Genomic DNA, 21,852 nt, shown 5'->3' with positions numbered 1-21,852 from the left:
ACGCCTGTAAAGTACACAGACTCCTCCCATCATGAGTTATCCTACTATCAAGTAGCAACACTGGCTCCTCTCCTTTTGTACTCTCTGTACTTTAAGTCTATACTCTATGTACTCTCTATTATTTAACGGTTCGGACGATTTCGAAGATGTCACGCAGCAGGAGAATGCAATGATGAGGGTTTCTCAGTTTATGAAAGTGAAACGAAATAAATTTAACCTACCGATAAGACTACAAATAGAACATAATTTGTTTCCCTAACAAATTATTTGATTTTTGTATCATTGTGATTTAGGGTTAACTACCCCATTTCCGGCCTATTAAGCACAACCCGCACTTAGTCTTTCTTAATCTAGCGCAGTTTAGCACCAAACGGAATGTGGTTATTACTGATGGCTTCCAAATTTATTTACCTTTCCGTACGTACCGTAAGATTTGATAAAGAGAAACCAATCGTTGAGATATTGTCAAAAGTCTAACACTGCTTCTTGACGCCAAACTCGGCCTAGAGATTTTAAACTCGGCCTAACGCATTGAAACACCAATGAATTCACTTCGGCCTATCGGATGAAGATAAAAATTGATTCGGTCGGAGCGCTTCTTTTGTTTTTGGGAATAATGGGTGCAAACCTTCATATCACGCGTTCTCATTGACTTCGTTCTGTAGCTTATTAACTAAAGTATCGTACCAAACGCATAATTGACTTATTAACTCTGAAATCATGGATTTATTTGAAGGTTTCTGCTCGATAGGCCCAAAATGGGCGATTAGGCCGAAGTAGTTCTCTACCCTATTTAGTGACAAATTGAATGGGTGAATCATGGGTTACTCTGTATAAATTCTATTCTAACTCTTTTCTTAAATGAACTTGGTGGCCCTAAAAAGGGCCGTTTTGTTACGTTGGTGATAAGTTTTAACCCCCGAAACCGTACAGAGTGCGTCCCTGTCGCTTCAGAGTGTAGACGACATCTGTTGGAAGAATAGTTGCGGATGTCGCCTGAATTAGCCGAATTCATTAACATTTATTACCGAGTAATAGGGAGGTTATAAATTCCTAGAGGGATTAATTAATAAATTAGACATATGTGAAATCAATTACCCTAATCAACCTACTTTTAGCAATTCAACTTCTCTTCCACATAATACTCCGAATGCATCTTGAGCATTCCTAGCTATGCGCAGCTTTAGCGTTCACTTGTGTAGATCTAGCAGTAGTTTGTAGTATTTATAGTATAGCACTAATTTCTCCTTAGTTTCTAGCCGTAGTTGTAACCTTATGTTGAATTTAGTATTTACGGTCAAGGTATAAGCACTAGATACATTAACATAGGTTCTAGCACTAGATTATAGGACGTAACTAGTATCTTCTTTTGTCTGATTGGTTTGTTGTCTATCCTTGGTATCGCAGCGTCGAGTGGGGGCACCGACGCTCTAGTTACCGACGGGGCGTAGACAACACTCCCTCCAGAATGCGCGAAGGATCATCCGATAGCGTACTCGATCAAAACAGACTGGCCAGTGAGTTCACTACGAGTCGTACCCAGTGGACATTTATTCCACCGGTTTCACCACACATGGGTGGAGCATGTCCCCGGTTCACTCTCGGGTTTCGGCACCATCGATCGTGTCTCCTTCATTGAATCGAAGGTAGACGACCGCTGCAAACCCATTCTCATTGGCGTCGACGAACGTATGCATCTCAAAATCTGCTTCAACGGATGTCAAGGATCGGTAGCATCCGGGAACCTCGACGGAACTCATCTGTGGAAACACTGCCAGCCATGTCAACCATTTTTCGAACTGCGTATCTTGAATCGGATCATCCCAGCCGATCTCTGTCCTCCAAATCTCCTGCAGCAACACCTTCAGGAACATCAGTAGATGTGAGATAAATCCCAACGGATCGTAGACCATCATCAGCATTCGAAGAACTTCTCGCTTTGTTGGCCAACGACTTCCGGTTAACAATGCTTGTTCGTATCGGGATGATAATTTGTAAGTGTAACGATCTGTCATCGTGTTCCACCACATCTCTAGCACCTTCTCCATTGTAGCTTCCTCACCGATGTTCAGATTTTTCTCCTGAACCCTTTTGGAGTTCGAAATCCAGTTTCGTATCTCGAATCCGCCACGCTCATGAATTTCCTTCACCTCTTGCGCCAGTTTCACAGCTTCCTGTTCCGTTTCCGTGCTTACCAGCTTGTCATCGACGTAGTGTCGTTTGATGATGGCGTCGACTGCTTCCGGGTGGTCCTGTTCAAAACGCTTTGCATTAGTGTTCTTGACGTGTTGCGCGATGCTCGGTGAACAGCAGGCTCCGAAGGTCATTACCTGAACGACGTACAAGCTGGGTTCTATTTCGTTTTCCTCTAACCAGAAGAATCGTTGGCAGTGTTGATCCATATACCGCATCAGAATCTGATGGAACATCTCCCTGATCTCTCTGAAGCGAATTAATACGGACATAAGCGATGTCAGCTCATCAGGACCCTTTAGAAGGACCGAGTTGAGAGAAATGCCGTGAACCTTGGCTTCAGCTGTCAGCTTCCTAACATAGCCCTTGCTGATGTGTTCCTGCATCTTCGTCTTCAGCCCGTCCGCAAAGGCTGGATCCTTTATCATCCGATTTTCCAGACACTTCCACCGCTGGAGGGCCATCGCTTTACTGTCCGGGAGTCGGACATTCTCGTACTTCCATAAAAGACCACATTCGTAACGGTTATCTCCTAAGCGGGTTTGAGAATCCAACAGGGATCGAGCTCGCTGTTCTTCATGTGAGAGTAGTAGCTTGTTTGGTTTGACAACCCCGAGGCTGTCAAGCGCGAAATATGATTTCATCGCTTTGTGGAGATCATCATCATTCTCCCGATTGCAATCGCAGGTTTGGACACTGTGGTAGTCTCTTCCTTTCCGATACAGTTGCCGTACACCATCCAGTCTAAGCGAGACTTCACTGCGATTGGCTCACTCTGCTTTCCCTCCCGGCTTTTGATTCCATGTCCGAGTTTGGCGTTGTTTAAACCGATGAGGATTCGAGGATTCATGTCTTCGTACGCTTCGAGTCCAGCCAGGTGCGGATATTTGTTCTGCATCTCGGTCAGTAGCAGCGTTTGAGGACGAATTTGAAGGGAAGACATGGTGTGCACTCCCGACAGGTCGTACTTCTTCGAGCTTCGCACACCGGATATTTGCAGATTCACTTGCGGCGACTCGTTTTCCACCCTACGGGTTGCGCCGGTCCATTTTAGGCACAAAGATTTTCTCGGCTCTTCGACGCCTAGTTCATTAGCTAAGTCTTGCTCCATCAGGGTTAGCTCGGATGCATCGTCGATGAACACGTAGGTCTGCACTGCCTTTTCCGGACCGTATAGTGTACGACAGGAGCGATGCGGAATAACACTGCCGACTGACCTTGGTGGACGTTGCAGCTCGGCTCCGGTCCTTTCGGTCCAGACGGAAAGATCGTAGATGATTGCGACGTTGATGACTTAGGGTCGTGGTACTTTTCCAGATTGTGGAGCAGAGGATGATGCAGGAATGTACATCCGTTAGTACCGCACTTTTTCTGTTGCTTGCATGTTCCGTTATGCTTTCGCAGACACTTGCGACAAAGCTTGCACTCTTTCACCGTCGCCCACTTCGAATCGTAGCTCAATCCCTCGAACCTGGTACATTTTGCAACTGACGGACAGCTCCCTTTGCACACCGCGCACTGCTCCTTGATCGGATCCTTCGGAATGGACGGCTTTGGCTTGCTATACGTTTCGATTGGTTTTGCGGCACTCGTTTCTGGCTCGGAGTGGAAGTTCAGGAACCCATCCTTCTTGGTACTCCGCCTTTGTTGATCGCGTCCTGTATCCACCATAACAGCACATGCATCTTCCGCTACTGCATACAACCAAGCACTGAACGTTGCGAGATTCGGGTTCGGGTTGTTACGAGCATACCTCGCCCAGTCTAGCTTTAAAGATGACGGAAGCCGCTCTACTAGCTCGTATCGGAGAAATGCGTTGAAGGTAAAGTCGTCGACCTCACATGCTCTGATTGTTGCGACCATATTCTTCACCGTTAACGCAAAATTCATCACTGTCTCAAGCTTTTCCGTGTTTGGTGGAGGCAGGTTCCTTGTCTTCTTGACGATCGACTGTACTATCGCTTCTGGACGCCCGTAGAGCATCTTTAGCGTTCCCAATACGTCTGCTACGTTTGAAGGAAAAAGTAACTCGCACCTCACTGCCTCCAGCGCCTTCCCTTTCAAACACTTGCGTAGTCTCAGCATGTTCTCCTCATTTGTGAATCCACACATCTGCGTGTCATGGCGCTGGTCGTCACTTCGTGTGCTTAGATTTAATTCCGGAACGTAGGAAGATCTCGCACCAGCTGCTGGTTCCCGAATCCCTTGACGACGCTGGCGATGGCACATATCCGGTATCGTTCCTGGCATGAACACTGTTCCATCCAGGGGATGTGAAGCACGACGTTCATTCGACATTGGATTGCGGTTGTCCAATATTAGGGTGATGGGAGCTTTGCCAGAAGCGGTTGCACTGAGCACCTAGATCCAACGGTTGCATGAACGGCTGCTTCGTGTGTCGTACAGACTGTGACAGACATCTCTGATGGGGCTGACCGAGCTGAACATTGCGAAGAATTGGTGGATTTCGCTGTCGCTGGACGACATCCGGAGCTCGGTGCTCCTTAGGTCTCTCCGATGTGTTCGGTGTTTGCCCATCTGCCTCCTCTACTGCTAATCCGGAATCTTCACCGTGGAGTTCGGTTTCGACTAACCATTGCTCGATCTTGTCTTCGACGTCATCAGCCTCCGTAGATGTCTCGCTTCCATAAGCCTTCATTAGTTGGTACTTCCGTTCGAGGAACCGCCTTTCCAACTCGAACTCCTCCTCGAGTTTCTTCAACTCGAGTTCCTCCATCCTTCTCGATCCACTGGTGTTGGAGCTGACCTTGCTCTTTGACCGTAGCGATGTAGTTTTCTTCGGGGGTGGACTTACTTGCTGTTGTGCGGTCGTTGTATTGGCGAAACTAGTGGGGGGAATGCGTGGGACCTTACAGTTCGGACAGACCCAACTGACATTGGTAATTTCCTCCGAAACTTCCACACAGATGAAGTGGAACCACCGAACGCAACCATCACGTTATCACGCTCTTCACACAACTGACACTGGTAATCCCGGTTTCTTCGAGCGCCGCGGATTGGATTGCGCCTGACTCCGATCGCGGTACCGATGGCGGTATTGCCGACATTGACAGCGTTAGATACCGTTGACCCAGTTAAATGGGGATTTTTATTATTGGAAACGTCAGAATTTACCTGGCCTTCGGTACTAGGAGGAGAAACGATGACAACGGGTGGACCTGCCTGCCCAAAATCTTCTCCAGTTTCTCCTACCATCCCTGGTGTTGGCATTCCAAGGGCGCTGCCTCCAGGGCTGGACGACTTCTTCGACATTATAAAAGAATTTATAAAATGTTGGAAGAATAGTTGCGGATGTCGCCTGAATTAGCCGAATTCATTAACGTTTAATACCGAGTAATAGGTAGGTTATAAATTCCTAGAGGGACCTACTTTTAGCAATTCAACTTCTCTTCCACATAATACTCCGAATGCGTCTTGAGCATCCCTAGCTATGCGCAGCTTTAGCGTTCACTTGTGTAGATCTAGCAGTAGTTTGTAGTATTTATAGTATAGCACTTATTTCTCCTTAGTTTCTAGCCGCAGTTGTAACCTTATGTTAAATTTAGTATTTACGGTCAAGCACTTGATAGATTAACATAGGTTTTAGCACTAGATTATAGGACGAATTTAAATTTTAATAATAGACTACCTTCACTATAGCATGTAACTAGTATCTTCTTTTGTCTGATTGGTTTGTTGTCTATCCTTGGTATCGCAGCCAATCCCTTCGCCAGCGCCAGGTGTGGCACGCAGTGATGCAGCGTCGAGTGGGGGCACCGACGCTCTAGTTACCGACGGGGCGTAGACAACAACATCCATGGTCGTGATGGTTTTGCGCTTGGCGTGTTCAGTGTAGGTGACGGCATCACGGATTTTTCTAGGGACACCTTCAGTACACCTCAGGTTTCTTCGTAGATATAACCGGAAATACGCTTGACCCCACCATGTCGAGCCAGACGACGAATGACCTTGGATGTTAACACGCAGAACCTTCCGATGACGCTTGGCGCCTTCTTTTCCAAGAGCTTTGAATCCCTTGCCACGACCAGTCATTGTTGCTTGATGTTTGTCGTTGAACGGGTGAATCGAAATGAAGCCAATCTCTGGTCACGTCTTCCTTCGGAAGGGAAGTAAAGCTGTTGGTCCCGCCCCATGTGTGTTGATGAATGGGTGCGATATCCTACGCAGGTGTGGAAGCTGCCTTCCTGCACATTCGATTGCCGTCAATGGATGGCAATCGATGTCCGTCGGTGATTGGCACTAGATTGCGGAACAGAGACCGACGTTAAATAAAGGAAAGAAGAAATGAAGCCAAAAGCGTAGTTAGGAACCTGTTATATAGAAAACCAGCACTGCCGGTATCATATTATCTCGCTTCCCATTGGCTACATACAGTCATGATGATGCAGTTTTGTCGATATTGGGAAATTCTGCCTGATAACATCCAGGGCCTGCCATCCGTCGTCTGGCTCGACGTGGTGGCGTCAAGCGCATCTCCGGTCTGATCTACGGGGAAACCCGAGGTGTGCTGAAGGTGTTCCTAGAAATTATGATCCGTGATGCCGTCACCTGTACTGAACACGCCAAGCGCAAAACCGCCACGGCCATGGATGTCGTCTACGCTCTGAAGCGACAGGGCCGCACTCTGTATGGTTTCGGAGGTTAAAACTTATCACCAACGTAACATTGGTGGCCCTGAAAAGTTAGAAGTTATTTCAGAAAAGAGTTAGAATAGAATTTATATAGAGTATCCCCTGCTTCCAAGTTTGGTTACAGGATTACAACTCTGGAGAGCAGCAAAATGTTCCGCAAGTGCATCCTCCCTATTCGTACACGCCCTTCGTCACTTCGGCTTGTTTCATCTAGGAACCATTCTCTGATGACTGTGTTGGGGAAGCAGCATATGCATTAGACCTGTTCATTTTAAACGAAATGTTCGGAATGTAACGGGTCAACCGTGATTACTGTTCGTCATGTAAATTTGAACTTTTGTGCAAATTTTCAGCAAAATCGGTGTTGATTTAGAGGTGCTTCAAGTTAATTTTATGTTTTTAAGGTAATTTACGGCTTACAATATTTGTATCTCGAGACTGAAATAACGAAAACTGCTGTAACAACTTTCATAGCAAAGTTTAATGTGTCATGTATCAACTTTGTGACCAAAGGTTGACTATTAGAAGTGATTTTATTGAAGTTTGACTTAGTTTCATGCTCGAAGATATCTTAAAAAGTGAAGAATTTTAAAGTATTTGTTCTACGAATTTTCCACCCGTATGATATAAAAATGTGTAGTGTACGGCATAATGTTCCTCATATTGTTCTAGAAGTTTCATTGCAACATAGTTTTCGTGTTTATTTCATAGATTGAGAGATAAAAATCAGAAAAGAGGCCGTTTTAGCTAGAATTCACAAGACAACAGAACCAATAAAAGTCAATTAGATTGACAGAACAAAGTTGCATTGCTTTTCAATGACGACCGATGACTGTTTCATTGATATATGATTTTTTCATAAATATGAATCCTCAGTAGACGTGTTTTTTATCAAAGGCAAGTGTCACTCGAACCATAACAGCAATTTATAAAATAACGAATATTTTGAATGGCTCGAGTGACACTTGCCTTTGATAAAAAACACGTCTACTGAGGATTCATAGTTATGGAAAAATCATATATCAATGAAACAGTCATCGGTCGTCATTGAAAAGCAATGCAACTATGTTCTGTCAATCTAATTGACTTTTATTGGCTCTGTTGTCTTGTGAATTTTAGCTAAACGGCCTCTTTTCTGATTTTTATTTCTCAATCTATGAAATATACACGAAAACTATGTTTGAACGAAACTTCTAGAACAATATGAGGAACATTATGCCGTACACTACACATTTTTATATCATACGGGTGGAAAATTCGTAGAACAAATACTTTAAAATTCTTCACTTTTTAAGATATCTTCGAGCATGAAACTAAGTCAAACTTCAATAAAATCACTTCTAATAGTCAACCTTTGGTCACAAAGTTGATACATGACACATTAAACTTTGCTATGAAAGTTGTTACAGCAGTTTTCGTTATTTCAGTCTCGAGATACAAATATTGTAAGCCGTAAATTACCTTAAAAACATAAAATTAACTTGAAGCACCTCTAAATCAACACCGATTTTGCTGAAAATTTGCACAAAAGTTCAAATTAACATGACGAACAGTAATCACGGTTGACCCGTTACATTCCGAACATTTCAATTAAAATGAACAGGTCTAATATGCATGTACGTAATTGGTGGATTTGTTAGTTACTTTGAAGATTTTGGACGATCCTTGAAATTTACCACTTTTTCAATAGTTTCACTTTGAAAACCAACAGTCAAAAGCATTATTTTCGATGCGTAGAAAAATGTTTCTGATCGATTGGTGATAAATTTTTTGAAATTGGTCCAGGGGCAGCTAAGTTATTAACGTTCAAAATCTTTCATAATTTCATCTGTCGGTTTTCATAAAGTGTACCCCCATCTTCCCGAAACATTCCACATCGAACGCTCGACTGTTTCGGTCAAGTATTGCTTGCACTCCGTAATCGGTACTAGTTTTTTTTCCCCTATTGAGGTTTTTTTTCAATCCGCTTTCATACTGAGTGGTGTTGTAGTATACAACAGTGCAGTGAGCATCGCGGAATTGTAATTGCCGCTCAATCGTTCGAGAAAGGAAGCAGTCATTTCCGGCCGAGTCCGGCAGATGAGCTGTACATCTCTAACCAACAAGTTTCATCGCATCACGAAACGGCAAACTCAAGGTCATCGAGTTCACCAGCCGGCGAGCCAGCCGGTGCTTTGTTGCAAACACTCGAGGGCAACAATAGAACGATCATCACCATCATTCTCACATCAGGATAGATCATCGTCATCAGCCACACTCCGTGCGCTTGTGTGGAGAGTTAAGTAACAAACGGTTATCTTCCGTTCTCCGCAACCTGATTAATCTCCATACAGTGTTGATTAACTTTTCTGACACTGTTTTTTCCTGAAAAAATTTTCATTTTTTTTTTTTTCTCTTTTTTTTTCATTTACTGTTTTTTTTTTTGCAAGTTGATTAATCTCCCTATAGTGTTGATTAACTTTCCTGGCATTATTTTTTTCCATTTTAAAGTTTTTTTTTTTTTTTGCTTTGTTGGATTAAGTATTATTTTTACCGTTATATTTTTTGGATAAGTTTATTTTTTTCTTATTTTTTTTTTTTTATTTATTTTTTTTTCTCAACGCATATATATATATATATATATATATATATATATATATATATATATATATATATATATATTTCCTTTTTTATGTCGAAATCTGTTGCGGAGGTACTTAAGACCCCGCAATGGATGAAACCAATGATGGCGGGGGTATTTCGCTAGCAGATATCTCCGATGATGAGTCTGTTAAATCTCCATCATTCGAAAATCTGCTTCTCACTGAAGAGGAAATGGATACCTCAGGGGATTCTACTTCGGACCCCAAAACGAGCACTGGAGCTTACCCAAAGGTGATGTCTAAACAACAACCTCCTTCACCCCCTGCCCCCCCTTCTCCACCATCGCCCCCTCGTCCACCTGTTCCCCCTACTCCAACCGTTCCCTTAAAAATTTCTGCGACCCCCCGCCATAAAGCTTACCCAAGCGACTCAAAAGGTCCGTGGGTTGTTTTTTTCCGGCCCAAACAAAAACCTTTGAATATTTCTCGGATTTCGAAGGATCTGACAAAACATTTTTCGGCCGTAACCGATATCTTTAAGGTAACGTCAAACAAACTGCGCGTTACCGTTGATGACCTGAAACAGGCAAACCGGATTGTTGCCTGTGAGCTTTTTTCGATCGAATATCGAGTCTACGTCCCCAGTTGTGACGTAGAAATTGAAGGAGTGGTCACCGAATCGAGTCTGACTTGTGAGGATTTCCTGCAAGTCGAATCTTTCGGCATTTTCAAAAACCGTGCCCTCCCGAAAGTCAAGATACTGGACTGCATTCAACTGCAGTCAGTGTCGCACATAGGCACAAAAAAAAAGTATACCCTCTCAGATTCGTTTCGTGTGACCTTTTCAGGATCGGCATTACCTGACTACGTCACAATTGGGAAGGTTCGACTACCTGTACGCTTGTTTGTACCGAGGGTAATGAATTGCTTGAAATGCAAACAACTAGGTCACACCGCGGACTTTTGTTCCAACAAACCGCGGTGCGATCAATGTGGGGAGGAGCATACGGAGGGTCCTTGTCATGCTACCCCAAAATGCGTTTACTGTAAGGATGCTCCGCATGCTCTGAGTGATTGCCCGAAGTACAAACAGCAGGGAGAAAAACTAAAGCGGTCTTTGCAAGCTCGCTCTAAGCGCTCGTTAGCAGAAATTTTAAAAACGACCGCTTCATCTTCCCAAACCACCCCAAAAAGCAACAACACATTCCACCTCCTGCCAGATGATGATCAGGGCTCTGACTCAGAGGTGGGTGAGAGTAATCCTTTTGTCTTTAATGGCAACACGAGGAAGCGGTCCAAAATAAACGTCACCCAAAAACCTCGTAAGGCCTCTCGTATGGACTACCAACCTACCTTGACAAATTTAAGAGGTAGCGGAAATGTACCGAAACCCCCACCACCGGGATTTAAATCTTGTAATTTTAACAAGGACTTTCCGCCACTTCCGGGATCATCTAAAACCCCAGATATCCCAGTTTTTCAGCCAGAAAAACAGCTGAATAATCAGCAAGAACATGATGCCATGTTCACGTTTTCTGAAATTGTGGAGAGCATCTTCAATATATTCAACGTCTCTGACTCAACTCGGAACATTATTAATTTAGTGCTTCCATTCGTGAAAACTCTTTTGAAGCAACTAGCTTCTAGGTGGTCCTTCCTTGCATCGATCATATCCTTTGATGGATAATTTTCCGAATGAGGTCGGGGATATGATCTCTGTTCTTCAGTGGAACTGTAGAAGTCTTATACCGAAACTTGACACATTCAAATTTTTAGTTCACAACTCACTTTGTGATGCATTTGCTCTTTGTGAAACATGGCTTTCTTCAGACACCGATCTCCCTTTCCACGATTTTAACATTATTCGCCTTGATCGAGCAGATTCGTATGGAGGGGTGCTTCTCGGGATTCATAAGCTCCATTCCTTTCATAGAATCGATCTGCCTTCCGTGACAGGCATTGAAGTTGTCGCATGTCAGGTAAATATTCGAGGTAAAAGCCTCAGTATTGCCTCAGTATATCTTCCTCCAAGAACTGCGATTTCTCGCCAAGGTCTCTCAGATATCTGCTCAGCTTTATCTGAGCCTCGGTTGATATTAGGAGATTTTAACTCCCACGGTACAGGCTGGGGGGAACTGTACGATGACAACCGCTCAACCCTGATATACGACCTTTGCGATAACTTCAATATGACAATTCTAAACACTGGGGAAGTAACACGAGTGGCCAAACCTCCAGCAAGAGAAAGTAGATTAGACCTCTCCCTCAGTTCGAGCTCACTATCGTTGGATTGCTCGTGGAAAGTAATTCAAGATCCCTACGGTAGTGACCACTTGCCAATCAAAATTTCTATTACCAATGGTTCATCTTCCACTCGCTCGGTTGACATCGCGTACGACCTCACGAAAAACATCGACTGGCAAAAATTTGCGTCCGCGGTTCTCGGTGGTACTGATTCGGTTGAGATACTCCCTCCGCTGGATGAGTACTCCTTTTTATCGCGACTTATCGTTGACTGCGCTCTTCAAGCACAGACGAAACGCGTTCCGGGTGTTTTCGTTCGCAAACGACCTCTCACTCCGTGGTGGGATAAGGATTGCACCGACGCGAACAGCGAGAAGTCCGCCGCGTTTAAACGCTTCCGCAAACACGGTAAGGTCGAGGATTTCGAGCGGTACACCGACCTCGAGAAAACTTTTAAGAGCTTGATTAAAGCCAAAAAACGCGGTTACTGGCGTCGGTTCGTCGATGGTTTGTCGAGAGAGACTTCGATGAGAACACTCTGGAATGTCGGCAGGAGAATGCGCAACGCGTCATCACCGGTCAACGAAGACAAGGAGTACTCAGACAGTTGGATATTCAGCTTCGCGCAGAAAGTTTGCCCGGATTCGGTGTCGGTTCAAACCAACGTTCGTGATAGTCCGTCGGGTAGTAACGAAATAGATTCTCCGTTTTCGATGGTGGAATTCTCACTTGCTCTCCTCTCATGTAACAACTCAGCTCCAGGAATGGATAGAATCAAGTTCAACTTGCTCAAAAATCTCCCAGACGTCGCGAAGAGACGCTTGTTGAACTTATTCAATCAATTTCTGGAGCACAACATTGTTCCGGATGATTGGAGGCAAGTAAGAGTTATCGCCATTCGAAAACCCGGTAAACCCGCGTCGGATTATAACTCGTACCGTCCCATCGCGATGCTGTCCTGTATACGGAAATTGTTGGAGAAAATGATTCTTTTTCGTCTAGACAAATGGGTCGAGTCGAATGGTTTACTTTCAGATACGCAATTTGGATTTCGGAGAGGCAAAGGAACGAGCGACTGTCTTGCGTTGCTTTCAACTGAAATTCAACTGGCCTATGCGCAAAAACAGCAAATGGGTTCAGTTTTCTTGGATATTAAGGGGGCTTTTGATTCTGTTTGTATCGATGTCCTTTCGGATAAACTCCACGATAGTGGGCTTTCACCAATTATGAACAACTATTTGAGCAACTTGTTGTCTGAGAAATATATGAGCTTTTCTCATGGAAACTCGACAACTTCACGAATTAGTTACATGGGTCTCCCCCAGGGCTCATGTTTAAGCCCCCTTCTTTATAATTTTTACGTTAAAGACATTGATGGTTGTCTTGATGAAAATTGCTCGCTAAGGCAGCTTGCAGATGACGGCGTTGTGTCCGTTATAGGGCCAAGTGCACCGGACCTGCAAGGACCATTGCAAGATACCTTAGACAATTTGTCTACTTGGGCTATGAAGCTGGGTATCGAATTCTCTCCGGAGAAAACTGAGTTGGTTGTTTTTTCTAGGAAGCATCATCCTGCACAGTTACAGCTTCAACTAAAGGGTAGAACAATCACTCAAAGTATATCTTTCAAGTATTTAGGTGTCTGGTTCGATTCCAAATGCACATGGGGAAAACATATTGCGTATCTAAAACAAAAATGCCAACAAAGAATCAATTTTCTTCGTACAATTACCGGAACTTGGTGGGGAGCACACCCGGAAGATCTTATCAGGTTGTATCGAACAACCATCTTGTCGGTTCTAGAGTACGGTAGCTTCTGCTTTCAATCCGCGGCGAAAACACATATCTTGAAGCTGCAACGAGTTCAATACCGTTGCCTCCGAATCGCGCTTGGCTGTATGCACTCGACGCATACGATGAGCCTCGAAGTACTCGCGGGTGTTCTCCCACTGACAGATCGTTTCGCTGAGCTGTCTTTCCGGTTCCTCATCCGTTGTGAAGTATTGAATCCTTTGGTAATAGAACAGTTTGAGAAGCTGCTCGACCAAAATCCTCAAACAAGATTCATGAGTTTGTACTATGAGTACATGACGCTGGAGGTTGGTCCTTCTTCATTAATCTCCAATCGTGATTGCTTCCAAGCCTTCTATAGTTCCTCTGTAAATTTTGATCTGACCATGATGCAAGAAATCCATGGAATACCAGATCACCATCGGTCGATGGTTGTTCCCTCAATTTTTGCAATCAAGTACCACCATGTAAGTAACGATAAAAGATTTTTCACAGATGGGTCAACCATAAATGCTTCCACTGGATTTGGTGTATTTAATCAATTTCATAGCGCCTCCTATAAACTGCAGAAACCATGCTCCGTATACGTTGCGGAACTCGCAGCTATATTTTACGCAGTAGAGCGAATTGCCTCACTACCTTCTGACCATTATTTCATTTTTACGGATAGTCTTAGCTCATTGGAGGCTATTCGTTCAATGAGGCCGATGAAGCACTCCTCGTATTTCCTGCCTGAAATACGATCTAAACTGAGTGCTTTATCTAACTGCTCCTATACTATCACCTTAGCTTGGGTCCCATCTCATTGCTCAATTCCGGGTAATGAGAAAGCGGACTCATTGGCTAAGGTGGGCGCTATGGAAGGCGATATTTTTGAGCGACAAATCGCCTTCAACGAATTTTTCTCCATTGCTCGCCAGCAAGTCCTCATCAGTTGGCAACAAAAATGGAATGATGGTGAATTGGGAAGATGGTTACATTCTATTCTCCCACAGGTGTCGAACAAACCATGGTTCAAAGGGTTGGACATGAGCCGCGACTTTATACGCGTTATTTCAAGGCTTATGTCCAATCACTGCTCGTTAGACTCGCACTTCTATCGAATTGGGCTCTCAGGCAGCAATTTATGTGCGTGTGGCAGTGGTTATCACGATATCGAGCATGTTGTTTGGTCGTGTACCTTACACCGTGTTGCCAGATCTGAGTTATCCACATCCCTCAGGGCCCGAGGAAAACAACCCGCGATACCCGTTAGAGATGTCTTGGCGAGCCGAGACCTTGACTATTTGAATTTAATTTATGTGTTTTTAAAACGGATAGATTTGAGGATTTAGAAGTTAGTGTCATCTTGTGTTCTCCCAAGTTGTTAGCTACCCATCGGTGTACCCCCATGTTTGTCTTTTTCATCAGAGTGTCGCCTAGTTCGAGATCAAGAGCACATTGCTCTCCAAACCTTGTGTTCACAATCCCTACCCTGCCATCCATTTGTTACAATTTGTTACCCCTAACCTCGAGATAGCCGCGAGTAATCGGCCCCCGCTTTACTAACGTTAGTTTTAAGTTATTTTGTTATCTAAACAATGAATATCGGCTCCGCAAAGCTACAGCAAATGAGCCTGGAAAAATAAACGAATTATTAAAAAAAAAAAAAAAAAAAAAAAATCTTCCCGAAAGACGTAGTCCTACGTCAAAAGAGTTCCGGAACAATCTTCCCGAAAGTAAGAAAACCGAGGAATGATCTGCTTGTCAACTGGAGCTCCAGCATAGCGGAAGGCACAACAAAAGAGCATCGACGAAATCTGTTGAAACTGTACTAATGATGGAATTCTTCGAATACAAATAAATGAATAATTCAACATGGAAACACTGGTTTGTACTGTTTTCGAATCAAATGTTCAGAAAGTATTAGGTGATAAGACTGAAATTTAAATGAAAATCAGTAAACTGTTATAACAGATAGCGTATTTTTACTTAAAATTGAATTAAAAACATTCACCCAATGAGCTTATTTGAGTTTGAGAACGTAGGACTGTTATGCAAATAATTTTGACGTAGGACGACAAGAGTGAATTTTGTTTACGCAGATTTCGGGAACAAACCCTACTTTAAGTTTTTCTTAAGAAAGATGCTAAATGTATCTCATTTTCGAAGAAAACTAAAAAACACCAAAATGCCACATAGGGCTGTTATGCGAATAGCGACAGTTAAGGCCTTAGAGAAGGGAACACATCAGGAAGACTGGAGTAAATTTCCAAAACCTCACCCAGTGCCGAAAGTGCCAGAGATGGGGTCACGGAACTAAAATTTGCTACATGCCAGCTAAATGCACAAATTGTGGTGATTTCTCTCCTGTCCTATGAAGGAATATCCTAAGAAATTTACATGTTCAAATTGTGTTGCAATCCTCCACAGTTGAAACTTAAGCATGTGTCCAAAGTAGTTTTCTTGTTTATAAAAATTCATAGGATCTGTTTCTGAGATATTTAATTGATGATTTATTCTTGCTGTGGCCAGTGCGGTAGAACCCGAATACTTTATTCGAAATATTGTTACAACAAGGCAATCAGTGAAAATCCTGGTGAAAATGATGTGCGATATGATAAATATCAAGATCAACTCGAAATCAACCGGGGGATCCAAAATTCCCTAATATCTTTTAGAAACCCCAGCGCAGCACTTAACCACCAGCTCCATAACGAAGACTACCGAGCTAACGGACAGCCCCACAGCCAACGCAATCCACGTCGAAGTGAGATCCTCAAATGCGAGCATCCCCAAATCTTCAATAACGATCTTTCTGAATTCATCCCGGTCCTCCATGGAGTACACATTAAAAATCTCCTCCTTCCATACATCAAATAATCCGCTTTCGAAAAATGACATCTGTGTAAATTGCAACAGCTCGGCCAGTGGGGTCTTCAATCCGATCCAGTGCATACCGATGGTAGTTTTTCGCTTTTGATCGATCTGGACGTACTTGGGTCGATGCAGCTTAAAGTCATAGTTGGACAGCAGCGAAATTATGTGCGATGCAACAAAGCTCAGACTGATGTAACCATTGACTCCATCCATTCGAAGTGAATCTTCATTCGAATCTATGGGAATTACAAGTGGTCCCAGGATACTGTCGTTCAGAATTTTCAGATTGAGGTTCAAATCAGTTTTGATCTTCAGCCCGGATTGCTGCAGCTCCTGAAGCGTTCTAATTTTCCCAATCGATGGTTTGTTGGTCATAAATGAAATGATCTTTGTTTCGTAAGCGTTGAACATCAGGAAAAAGAAAATGATCAGAGGGAAGAAGGTAAACTTTTCCCTGGTACTAGCTGCATGCAGGTTATAACGTTCGAACCCGCAAACTAGCAGTAAGATAGGATCATTTTTGAAAAGCGCTGGGAAGATCAAACTGATCACTTCAATCAGCAGTATCATCCCGATCAGCACGATCCAGCTTTCCCAGGAGAATGGCTTCACGAACATTTCAATATCGTTGAAAGGTCTACTCTGTGGTACCAGGATGACAGTCGAGGTCGGTTCGAAATCAAATATCATTCGGTACATCGCCGGTGTCGTTCCAATTATACTAAACTTGTCGATCGACAAATCAACATCGTACGAGCCGAACAACTGATCGATGCATTTAAAGACGGTCATAGATGCACTGCAAACCCCTGGAATGTACACTTCAGAAGTATTGACGAAATGTGCCGTTTCATGCACCCATTTAACTGCCGGCTGCCATGCATTACCTTTGTACGTAAAACGAATACCACGTCCCTTCATGTTTCGAACATAGCTCTTGAACAAATCTCCCGGTGGAGGAAAGTGCTTCAAAATGGTAGTTATTCTACCTGCATGGTCCATCAGAAAGATAACCCGCCTCGTGGATCCCATATAGACCACCCTGTCGAACTGCCATCCATTGAGAAGCTCAGTGATACCATCGACACAATCCATACAGGTGACATTGACCAGCACCAGCACTCGAGTATTGGAATCCAAGAAAAAAAAGTTGCTCCGTATATTCTTGGGTCGGAATTGTGGCTGCAGTATTCGGTTGCCCACGTTCACCACCACCAGCGATGGTTTGTGCGGAAGATTTGCATACGTTGCCTGGAACGATGCGTTGACGACGTATCTGATGACGTTCGAGAGCGCGGGAGACACCAACAGCTGGCCAAACCAACCGTCGAAAGGGTAGCCCAATTCCAGGTCTTCAAATACGCACTCGAAGGTTCCCACCTGATGCTGTGCGAAGTGCTGAATGACGGATACGGCGTAGTCCAAGTGATCTTGCGGTTGAGGAGGTGGTCCTGGTACAGATGAGGCGACATGGGCACAGAAGAGTGCGTAGAGAATCGGTCCGGTTGAATCGATGAGTTTCATCGCTAAAGCCTTGACTCGAATGACACGAAAATGAACGATTATTGCTAAGGTGTGAGGATCAGGGCGTCACAATATCAGCTTCAATCGACCAAATCGATGCGACGAAGAGACTGCTGGCTTTCTTTTTCTGTTAAAGTCGAACAGCTTCGCAGCATTCTAGAACCTCAGTCGGCGTGCACAAACAAATGTTCAATCGCTTGTCTCTCTTTCTCCCGTCGCTCCATTGGTCTTCCTTTCAAGCTTCGTCGAAATGGATGAGCGAAAGAGCGCTCGACTTTGATAGTTTTCTCTTTCATGAAACACATCAACAGAGGTTTCATGACGTATATGACGGAAAATGAAATAACACATTTAAAGCATTTCTCACGTCAAAACACTTGAAGATTACACGTCATATTTCTAATTTATCTTCCATCCATATATTTATCTAAAAAAAATGATCGAAAACGGGACATAACGCATTTTAAACAAATTGAAAGAGCGGCGATAGAGTGTTCGTGAAAGGGGATTGAAAGCCATAATGAAGTTCGTTTAACTAGAAAATCGACGTTATTTACATTGAAAGCGATGAGCAAAGCAACGACGAGAAGTTCCACAGCCAGCCTTTCCTTCCAAGCGTCCTTCTTTTTTATTTTCGTTTCTTGCTGATAGTCTAGCTAGGCGTTATAGAAATGAAGCGTCGAACACGTATGTATGAGAGAAACAAAACACAAGTTCATTTTAGAGCTTCGAAATTGTAGAGCCCTGGTGAGGATGCAATGTTTTAGTCATGAAGAATGCATTAGGATGATTGAATGGTAGCACTATTTACTCGGACGGTATTGGAAGATCAATCAATGTTAGTGATATTAACAGCGATGGCTATCTTTTAGGAATAGTGCATGGTATACAGCAGGTGCTGCTAGAGGAAGCTATCCGGTTGCGATAGATCACAGGACACTCAAATCAAGAACACTTATCGGTATGAGTACCAATAAATGTGAATTAGAACACACTTTTATTTTTACATTATACCTAGTTGCTATCTTCTACTCCCACCTTATAATTTTGCAAACAGCTTTTTATCGCTTTTTGGCGTACACATCGAATGAGAACGACCCAAATTTGAGTATAGTTTATTCATAAATCACATAAAGTGCAGGAACTCAGGGATGAGTAAGTTTGCCTAATGTTATCCAAGTTTTTTTCAGGTTCCAGGAACAAAATTCCCGAGTATGAGAAAAGTAAAGATTGGATTTACTCAGTCTATCGATACTGCTACTGGATTGGGTAAAATTTTCGGCATATTTTTTAGGTTTTCCAAAGGAAAACATTTGGCAGATTTACTCATCGCTGAGTTCCGGCTCTTTTGGCGATTATGAGCGAACTAAACTTAAATTTGGGGCGTTTTTATTGGCCGTGTAGGACTACGTCTTTCTTTAATAGACTGGGGGTCTCATAAAGAAATCGGAAATGAGACATGTAACGAAAATGGGGGTGTTTTGATACGTATATTTCTGCAAAGCATTAATGGGAAATAGGGCATGTAATATGTCATTCGACGGAGAATTCATCCAGCAATTTTGTGGTAAACAGTACAAATAATAAACAAAAAGTAGAAGGGTATGTGCCCAGAGGCACGAACGGAAGCTTGACGTAGGATCACTAGTGGACGGAACAAATATGTTGATCATTTAGTTCTTAACTCTTTCCGTTTTTTAATTGGTGGCCCTGAAAATGTGCTTTCGTCGTCGTCTCAGTGATCTCACATATACAGATTTATCTGTTATGATACAGATTTTTCTCAACATTTTGATACAGATATCTGTATATACAGATTACAGATTTTTTCAAATATACAGTTTGTTCAAATAAGTGGAATAAATGTTTAACTCTGGATTATATTTATTAATATACAAAAATAATCCTTTCTTCCTTTTGATTTGGTACAAGCACCTAACCAAAACCCAATTTTTCACTTTTTATTTTGTTATCTTCGTTAATTTTGAACGGACTTCTGCTGAGATGTTCTGATTTCTGATTGCTCATTAGAAAGGATGTTAGTTTTTCATTCTTACTGTTTAATTAACCATATCACATGGTGACAGGAACTATGATTTTTTTTGACGTTGAATAACGTCTTTCGGCAACATACGGGGGTACAAAATTGAAAACAGTCATTTTGGATGCGTTACGAAAAATTAAAAGATTTTGAACGATAATAACTCAACCGTCTCTCGATAGATTTACGAGATAATGGCATCAATCGATTTGAAATATTTCTAGCAATTTGCTGAATGTTTCAAAACTATTGATTTCATTCTGTAAACTATTGAAAAATGGTTAAAAGTAAACCATTGTCTAAAGATGGTGAAAATCGATTGATTTTTTTTATATTCTTATACTTTCTCCAACCGAGACATCAGATGCGAGTATCTGACACCTCTGATATTTTCTGTTCTGCTATATAAGCGTCCAACAAGGTCGCCCGTTCCATCATTGTCAACAACATCAGCCCAACAAAACGGCCCTTTTCAGGGCCACCAAACTTTCGCAAAAAAGTTATTAAGGAATATTCCTAAAATATAATATACACAATTAAGTACAACACATAACAGACGTTATCCAACGCCAACCCTGCGGTCGTATCTAGTATACAACCCTTCCAACTTTTTTAATTTGTCGAATCGGCAAACAAGCCCTTTTAACAACCCTGATTGATTACAGTATGTGAATCGAACAGTCAACTGGATATTATGAAATTTGACTAGCGTCATTGTTTTCCCGATTTTGTCCACCCCTGATTTTGTCAGCCTGCTGATTTTGCTGAACTTTTTGGTTGTTAAGCATGAATTCTCAATCGTTTCGCTCCAAATAACACTGTAAAAATAGTAACGGAGGTAAACCTCAATCATGTAACCATTGCACAATCGTATCGAGTCCCTCCTGATAACGGTAACTAGGTGGCAGATAGAGCTGCGATGGCTGTAATACAAGTTATGGGCAGATACCCCATTCAAGAAAATGCTTTCGTGATCGCCAAAGTTAACGAAATCTTTATATGCAGTTGCTTCGCACGGACGATGGAGAAGTTCCACGAGATGCTGGATGGACTTACCGTAGAGGTGATCGGACGAAGACCGGTAGACATCGGAGGAGACTTCAATTCTTGGGCAGTGGATTGGGGTAGCAGACGTATGCTATTTGAGCTGAAAAGGGATCCTACGGTTAAGAGCGCAGCTTTGAAGGAGCTCGTCGAAAAATCTCTTGGCGGGACGGCGAACGTAAGAGCCTTATCCCAGGAGTCAGTGGTCGAGTGAAAGGATCTGGACGAGATCACAATGGAAGACGAGTTGAAAAGGTGTATGATGACACACAGACGGCGTCAATAGGACTTTCTTCGGACGCAGCTAACGAGCTGCTGAATAAAGGCCTAATCAAGGTTGGGTGGTCAGTGTGCCCGTTGAAAGCTATTCCTCGGGTGTCTAAGAAAACGGAGAGATGCTACAAATGCATGGGCTTCGGTCACCAGGCGAGAAACTGCAAAGGCCCTGACAGATCTGATCTGTGCAGGAAATAATGCGGAGAGAAGGGACACGTGGCAAGAGACTGTACAAAGCAACCGAGGTGCATGCTTTGCAAAAAGGAGGACGGAAACGGCCAGGTGACGGGAAGTTTCAGGTGCCCAGAGTTCAAGAAGGCGATGGTGGGTCAGCAATAATGGAGGTAACCCAAATAAATCTCAATCATTGCGACACAGCACAGCAACTGTCACTTTCTGCAGTACGTCGCTAGTGGCAAATATGAACTGGAGAGTGTGCGAATAGTACACTCATAGTGACCATCAGGCGATCCGGTACAGTATCGGCGAACGGACACCGGTGGAAATGCGGAGGACGAAAGTAAGCGAGTGGAAGTGGAAGACGAAGGCATTCAATAAGGATCTCTTCATCGAAGCTCTAAGTGTAGACAGCAGCGTTCCGGGTCTAAGCGCGAACGAGTTGACCGAATCATTAGCAAAGGCATGT

General features: G+C 43.2%; 1 protein-coding gene across 1 annotated transcript; it reads right to left on the bottom strand.

Annotated features, from left to right (window-relative positions):
• Positions 1-5,847: 5,847 nt before the first annotated feature.
• On the bottom strand, positions 5,848-6,246 carry LOC135702610 (histone H4-like). Its single transcript, XM_065223656.1, has one exon. It carries the CDS (start codon positions 6,244-6,246, stop codon positions 5,848-5,850), a length of 399 nt encoding a protein of 132 aa, XP_065079728.1.
• Positions 6,247-21,852: the final 15,606 nt, after the last annotated feature.

Source organism: Ochlerotatus camptorhynchus, unplaced genomic scaffold (genome assembly GCF_037179485.1).
Source record: "Ochlerotatus camptorhynchus isolate MF236.1 unplaced genomic scaffold, CSIRO-AGI_Acam_v1.1 ptg000193l, whole genome shotgun sequence".
Taxonomy (NCBI): Eukaryota; Metazoa; Arthropoda; class Insecta; order Diptera; family Culicidae; genus Ochlerotatus; species Ochlerotatus camptorhynchus.
This window is presented reverse-complemented; position numbering and strand designations above follow the sequence as displayed.

Bases quoted from the DNA above. Each gene is read 5' to 3' on its own strand.
- LOC135702610 (XM_065223656.1), bottom strand. From the start codon at position 6,246: ATGACTGGTCGTGGCAAGGGATTCAAAGCTCTTGGAAAAGAAGGCGCC.